Source organism: Saccostrea echinata, unplaced genomic scaffold (assembly GCF_033153115.1).
Source record: "Saccostrea echinata isolate AGI-Se365-2 ecotype Australia unplaced genomic scaffold, CSIRO_AGI_Sech_v1 ptg000054l, whole genome shotgun sequence".
Lineage (NCBI taxonomy): Eukaryota > Metazoa > Mollusca > Bivalvia > Ostreida > Ostreidae > Saccostrea > Saccostrea echinata.
Genome location: NW_026889803.1, coordinates 45,046,796 through 45,054,298, shown reverse-complemented (window position 1 = coordinate 45,054,298; position 7,503 = coordinate 45,046,796). Strand labels below are relative to the sequence as shown.

Genomic DNA, 7,503 nt, shown 5'->3' with positions numbered 1-7,503 from the left:
CACATATTTGTATTGTTGATAGGTTCTTCGAGATTGATTACTGATCGTTATCTTTACCTTTTTCATTGAGGAAATATGGAGATAACGAATAATATTCAAGCTCATAGTCCATTTAAACATTACAAATCCGGAGCAGAGCAAACACGGACCTCCAAAATCATCGGAGGCGGGACCAAGTGCCATGTGGGAGTAAGCATCCCCTGTCAATCGGTCACACCCGCCGTGTGCTCCTTGTCATGATAGGGCAAACGGAAAAAATCCGTAGAAATTTCATTGTGTAAATAATGGCCTAACAATTACTATGAAAAACGTCAGTCAGCATTTGACCCAATGATAAATTGTATAAATTGTATTTGCTGATAAGGTCATGGACCATAGAACTTGCGAAATGCATGATGACTTCAAACGAGACTGTTGTTATCCTTGTTTCATCAACTTGTTGGTTAATAGCTTGCGTCGTTTTAAAAATTGATCGTATAGAGCATGCTCTTGCGTATATCGAATCAACTGAGAGACATAAACTCCATATGCAGGTGATAATGGTATATTGCTACACAAGTAAGGGAAGTTATCGATTGAAAAGTTGAAGTCATCATGTTTATCATAAAGTTTTGTTGTTAGGATACCATTAACGTCCTTTTCTAGTAAAATATCCAAGTATGAAACAGATGTGTCAGACTCTGTGGTGTCTTTTATTTCAAGTTCACTGGGATATATCGAATTGACACGTGAATGGAAGTAACTATTGTTAATTGATAATATCTAAATGTCGAGTTGAAGGCCACAGCAAGGTTTTCTTCTTCTCATGTAGAAGTTTTTGAATAAATTCTGCTTCATATGAAAATAAAAATAGGCATGCTAATAACAGGCGCATTTGGTACCCATGGGAGTTCCAACAGATTGTTGGAAGATCTGATCTCCAAAAACTACATAGATATTGTCAATCAGAAACTCAAGCATCTTTTTAATATCAACTTCAGAGTACTTGTGTGTACAATAAGAAACTTATTTAACAAAATAATTTTGCAAATGACCAATGACAAGGTAAGTATATAAACGAGTTCCATTTTTAGTGAAAAATTGTTATCAATGATGTCAAAAAGCCTGGACTTTAATTCATCGTGGGGAATGGTTGTATAAAGTGTTGAAAAGTCGTATGTTTTGTTGTTATTGATTTTGGTAAAATTTTGTGATTTCAAATTTTCTAAAAGTTCCTTGGAGTTTTTTTAGTTACTACATCTGATTTACATCACTTCTCGAATATACTGTTGTACAGTACTCGTAAGTTTCTCTTTCACTGCTGTAAATAGTATTTAGTTTTAGTGAGGAGTAAAGAATGAGGCTTGGTGGAACATTTACTGGATCCCGCTATGTATCTTTGTTTGTAAGGGTTTTTATGGAGTTTTTGGAATCCAGTACATGTATAGGTACGGATATTCAAATTCATTTTTGATTGTTGGGAATATTTAAGATATTTAAAACTGACATATGGTTTAGAAGAACTTCCTCCTTAGAAAGGGAGCTATGGGTATAAGTTGGACTACTACTTGCAGAATTCCTCTAAAATACAATTCAAATAATAAGCCTTTCAAACAAAGACAATGTTGTTACCTGCTTTGTCAGCTGAGACCAGTACATGCTGATCTTGTACTCTATCTAATCCTTGTTTCACTTCTGCATTGTGGAAGACAGAAGGATGGATAGTTTTCATATTGCCCCTCAATTGCTTAATGCGAGATTTCAACATCCATCTGATATGTTTAATCCATTCTGACAAAGTGTCAAGGCTTTTTTTTTTATTTTTCATTTGGCCTATCGTCCGGCGTAATCTTCCACAAAATTTATAATATTTATGAAATTATGAAGCCAGTTGAAAGATTGGGCTTTCCTAAATTTTGACCCTTTTATAATAAGTGATTTAAAGTGCTCATTAATATCTCTAATAACGTCCCCAGTAATGACGTGTCCAGTAGGATTATAGTTGTAGGGTGAAGAAGAACAATTAAACGATGGAGGATTTTGTTTCAGATGCTCAATATCCAGGCTCTGTAAAGTTTTCTTGTAATTAAAAACTTTGGAAGCAATAGTCGATGTATATATATTTATAGGAAATACAGGGTGTAGTCTTCAGTTGGAAATATGGTAGAATACAAGACTGGACCCTTTTGTGATTAAGAATATTATATGTACTTATATTAACCGGGTCAATGCATTTGTTGGTATATATAAGTTTAAGGAAAAAACGGGTAGATTTAGTTGTATTTTCTTCCGTAAAACGTGGCGGTCTAAAAAGCATATGATTGCAATATCCATAACCACAGATCCGAGCCTATATTCTGGTGCCGAGGAAACCAAATATGGACTTTCATTGACTTTTACAAATAGATTATTCAAAACTTTCAAAGGGACAGAGTAAAGTTTGGTGCAAATGTGAAGAAGGCCTAATAGTTTATTTACATAAGGTAGTAGCTAGTGAATCAAAGGAGAAATCTGTGTATAATAAGTTTAATGTAAGACCCATGTCCATGACTACACTTACGTCTCTTTGCTACACTGGGACACAGAAATAATAAATAATTATCCATATATTTTATTCCTATTCGGAGTATTCCTGACACTTTATTTATCTTTCAACAGTTCCAGACGGCCGTAATATCAGTTTAAAAAATGCATTCCGACGTCGACGTTGGTGTCCTCCTGAAACAACACGCCCGAGTTTTATTTATCTCATTTCTTTTTTACATACATGTTGTATTCTAATCTTTATAGACAATTAATATACATGATATTTAAACCTCCTGAAATTTTTATTTACATTTTCTTGACAAGTATATGTTCTTTGAATTACTTCTTTTCGCACAACCCCCAATAACATGGACGTCGGAATGGGAATTTTTTAAACAGACATTTCAAAACCATAAAGGGCTGTTTGAGACCGCTGAAAGGTAAATAAAGTATCAGGAATAGAAGTAAAATATATGGATAAGTATTGGATACCACTTTTAAAGCAGGGGAAAGCATTAAATACAAGAAATAATAGCCGAAGCGAGCGACAAAAAAGGGCGGTGTAAATCGAAGGTTTTTACAACGCTTGGATCTGTAGCTCTCTGCATTGTCTGTCCGAATTTTCTCAAGCAGAGAACTACAGTTCTGCAGCTAACAGAAGGATAGATGGTTTTCATATTGCCCCTCAATCGAATAATGCGAGATTTCAACATCCGTCTGATACTTTTAATCCATTCTGACAAAGTGTCAAGGTTTTTTTTTTTTTTTAATTTTTTTATTTTTCATATTTGGCCCATTATCCGGCGTAATCTTCCACAGAATTTATAATATTTATGAAATTATGATTCCAATTGAAAGATCGGGATTCCCTAAATTTTGGTCCTTTTAAAATAAGTGATTTAAGGTCCTCATCAATAATTTATTAACGTCACCAGTAATGACGTGTCCAGTAGGACTATAGTTGTAGGGTGAAGAAGAAAATGAACAAAATAGAGGATTATATTTTTGATGAGATCATTACCTCATTTGAAGAGATCAAGAAATCAGTTAAGCAAATTAATTAATGATATTAACAACTGAATTAAGTAAGTAAGAACATAAAATTTTATTAATTACTCTAAGAGATCTTCAATTAAATTATTGCGCACATCAAATGAATTGATGATATCTTAAAATATTTAGAGACCTTCAATTGTTTGTTTTTATCTTAAGTTAAAAAAAAACATAACAGAAACATGTGGTATTATAAACTTTTAAAATCATATATATAGCACAACAAAATAATCTTTTACTGACGATAAATACATGTACTGTTGGTATTAAGATGAAGCCGCTATTCATTTGAAAGAATGAGAGAATGTATTTATATCTGCCTTTAAATTATGCTGTAATTTGTTTTATTGACCACACAGTATATTTCTGAAACGCAGAATCCTTCACAAGTTCAAATTGTGTGTTTGACTTTGTAATAATTATATCAAAGTGATTTGAAATAAGTTTGACCTCATACTCTATCATGGGCTATTTTAACATCATGGTAATATTTGCTTCTTTTGATTTTACTGCCACGGTATCTCGAAATCTTTAAGGATAATCCCACACAGGAATAGAAAGTTCTTCTATAAGTTATGACTTAAAAGTTGTTTGAAAACCTTTAAAGGATACAAGATTTGAATTATAGAGAGAGAAAGTTTTCTCCTACCATTTGGTAGTATAAGAAACATTGTCTTATTACAGGAGTATGGCACTATAAGATTAAAGGCAAATTTGCTCTGTCTATTGTTGTCTAATTCAGTCTGATCGTCACAGGTTACTGCTAAACACCCCTTTCTGTAGAGAGTACACAGTACTTCTGTCGTCTGACTTCTCCTCTTGTGACGTGTCCAATTTCTTGGATTCATCGGCTTCAGGAATACGCTTGAGATCTAGATCTCCCATCTCCTTTAATTTAGATCGTCTAGCGACAATTCCAATTTCGTCATAATCCTCAAAATGGTTTCCAAAGGAGTTCTGTTTAGACTTTGAAGTCCTTCTTTCCGTATTTATTTCGCCAAGGTTAGCAATATCATCATATCTTGTAAGGAACGGCAACAGTGTGTGTAACGATAAAAGATAACTCCGAATAACTCCATGGTCCTTCCTGTAGGTATACAAAAAAGTAAATAAAAAAAATCTTGTTAGTCATAATGATTTTCGAGTACAGTGTGAGATGTTAAAGGTTTTTCCTTTATAAATATACGGTCTGAACATTTTTGTTTTTATAGATTGATTGATTGATTGTATATTGTTTAACGTCCCACTCGAGAATTTTTCATTCTTGTTTGTAGAGACAAAGAGGACAAAATGAAAACAAGTATGGAAGAAGGAGAGTGTGCTTTATTGACATTTTTCTATGAGATACAGTTATCACTGTTTAATGTAAGTTTTAATTTCATTATGAAGTGTTTGAGAAATATGAGATAGGTAAATTTTAGGACATAGATTGGACCTTAAGAAGTACCTGTTGAATTTAATATTAATGTTAATCATCATTTATAAGAAAATGATACTTGTAAATTTAATTTTCCATGCAAAGAAAATATATATAGTTACAAGAAACGAGTATATTATTAGCTGAAAGAAAAGTACTAGTATTAAGGAAGGCCATTTTAAAATGGTACATTTAATCAATCACTGGTATACTTGTAAATACTAGAACCAACGAATACAAGCTAACAAATGAACATTTGAACATAGGTTCCTTAAAATCAAATATATGAAATATAACTTGCTCTAGAATTAGTCAAATATTTTGCATTAATATGATGATGACATTTCCTTATTCTTTTCCATACGATTACATATACATTGAAAATATAGTACGGACGTACTGATCAATCTATAAATAAGTGCATGTATAAAAAAGGTGAGAAAACAAATTGGCGGATTCATCCTTTAATTAGATACCTTACCTTCTTTGTATGACAGATACAAGATTGATGATCAAAAGGAAAAACAACAATCCCACTCCAACAACAATGGCGTATGGCTGTATCTGTTTGATGACGTCAGTAGGTGATGGTTCAGCCGTGCTTTGTTCTTAAAAAGAAATACTGTAATAATATGCATTATTTTGTTTCTCCTTCAAAAAGAGTTAAAGGAACAAAAACTAAATTTAAATGCTTTCACTTAAGGAAACGTTTGTAGATTTTATATTCAAAAATAGAATGTACTAAGTGTATGAAAAATAGAAACTTAACATCCCCCGCAGTAATATTCAAAAATAGAATGGACACAGCAGGTGTGAGCTTACTCCTTCATGAAACATGATCCCGCCTCTAATGTTTTTTTTAGAGGTCCGTGTTTGCTTTGCTCCCATATCGTACTTTTGAGCTTGATTGCTGTTCGTTATCTTCATATTTCTTTCAAATAAGAAACTTAACATCCTCCGCAGTACAATCGTCATATTTTTGACTTTAAAGCAATGATTAAACATTTCTGAAGCAGGGCAGAATCTTATTTTTCTTAATGAAGTTGGAACAAAAAATATGAACTAAATATCACATGCCTGTGCAAGTTGTTGGTGTTGATCCGTTGGAACTACATGACCCTATGAATAAAAGTATGCAGTAAAGCCAGAGATTAACAGGAAGAAATGATATTGGCTGTAAAGTGTGATGTTAAATCGCAAAAATACATGTAGAAATACGATATTTTCTTACCACATGCTACCTTTAAAATAGCGAGACAGGTAAACACTTGCATCAATTCCTTTTGACATCGATTTCTGAAAGTGCAGGGCATCGATGCTTTGTTTGTCATTCTTTTTAATGAACAACCTGCGTCTGAATTCATATAACGGTTATGGTATGGAATAATAAATGATATAATATTAAATGAAATTCAACGTTAATTCAGTTTGATTTTGAGAATAACAGCTATCATTTAAGAGGAAAAAAGAAAAGTAGCCTTGAATTATGTTTCCTTACGTAGTAAGTCATTCTTACCATTGATAAGAAATTTCCAGTTAAGACTCTCAAACCAAAGTGTGTTTTAAGAAAGCACTGAATTTTGATGTGCCTAAAGTAAACAAATTCTAATAACATGAAAAAAGTGTATAACCACTTCCTGGTTAGGATAAGTTCCTCCACACTGTAACATTTGGCTCCAATTAATCTAGGAAGTGAAGCAATGGAAATATTTATTTCAAAACTAGCTTTGGGGCACATGTGATATAATAATAGTAGATCATCAAAGGAATAAGGACTATATATATGAATATATCAATAAAAATCATAATTAGTTTCAAATTATTTACTAAAGAGGTGAAGTAGTAAAGTAACTCGTTAAATTAATAAAACTTGTTTCAAATACTTTTGTGAAAATAATGATAATTAAGATAATAAAATAAATTATGAAATCAGACCAAAGGTATAAAGACATAGTAATACAATGAAATGGATAATTTAACAGGAAATATTTTTTCCACAAAGAATTACCAATAAGACTAACAAATATTTTTTCACTCGAATTAATAATTTTATTTTTGGAGTTTATTTTTCTAGTCATGCCAGATCTATAGCGACTTTTTTATGACAAATATAATTGGCAATAAATAACCTAACAGCTGTGGTTAATATACATGATTAAAATGCCAGAAAACATCTAGAAAAAATGCTATTTTGATCGAACAGTTTCCTGCACAACCAACAGAAAAATGATAAAACGATATGTACAACAGGACATATTCGAATACTGTGAACTTAAAGTTAAATAGCAATGGCAATATGTACAAACCTTCTATGTACTGAGGAAGGCAGTAAATTAAATATGTTTTACACAGACAAATGAGCATATTTTTCGGTGTGTTTAAATGTGTAACTGCTATTTATTCGTTTTACAAATAAACAAAAAATAAACATGAGAGAAAGAACGGTGTGAACAATACGATCAAATGTAAACGGGAATGTGAATAAGCAATATCATATATATATATATATATATATATATATATATATA

General features: G+C 31.9%; 1 protein-coding gene across 1 annotated transcript; it reads right to left on the bottom strand.

Moving 5' to 3' along the window:
• Window positions 1-3,818: 3,818 nt before the first annotated feature.
• Window positions 3,819-6,306, bottom strand: LOC133204926 (uncharacterized). Its single transcript, XM_061340668.1, has 3 exons — window positions 6,207-6,306; window positions 5,457-5,583; window positions 3,819-4,645 (listed from the first exon to the last, which is right to left on the bottom strand). Exons 1-3 carry the CDS (start codon window positions 6,304-6,306, stop codon window positions 4,309-4,311), a joined length of 564 nt encoding a protein of 187 aa, XP_061196652.1. The 3' UTR covers window positions 3,819-4,308.
• Between the last annotated feature and the right edge of the window lie 1,197 nt (window positions 6,307-7,503).

Bases quoted from the DNA above. Each gene is read 5' to 3' on its own strand.
- LOC133204926 (XM_061340668.1), bottom strand. From the start codon at position 6,306: ATGACAAACAAAGCATCGATGCCCTGCACTTTCAGAAATCGATGTCAA. The intron at 5,584-6,206 runs GTAAGAAAATAT...TTTCTTTTTAAG, and splicing joins TATTTTAAAGGTAGCATGTG to AACAAAGCACGGCTGAACCA. The intron at 4,646-5,456 runs GTAAGGTATCTA...GTATACCTACAG, and splicing joins GTATCTGTCATACAAAGAAG to GAAGGACCATGGAGTTATTC.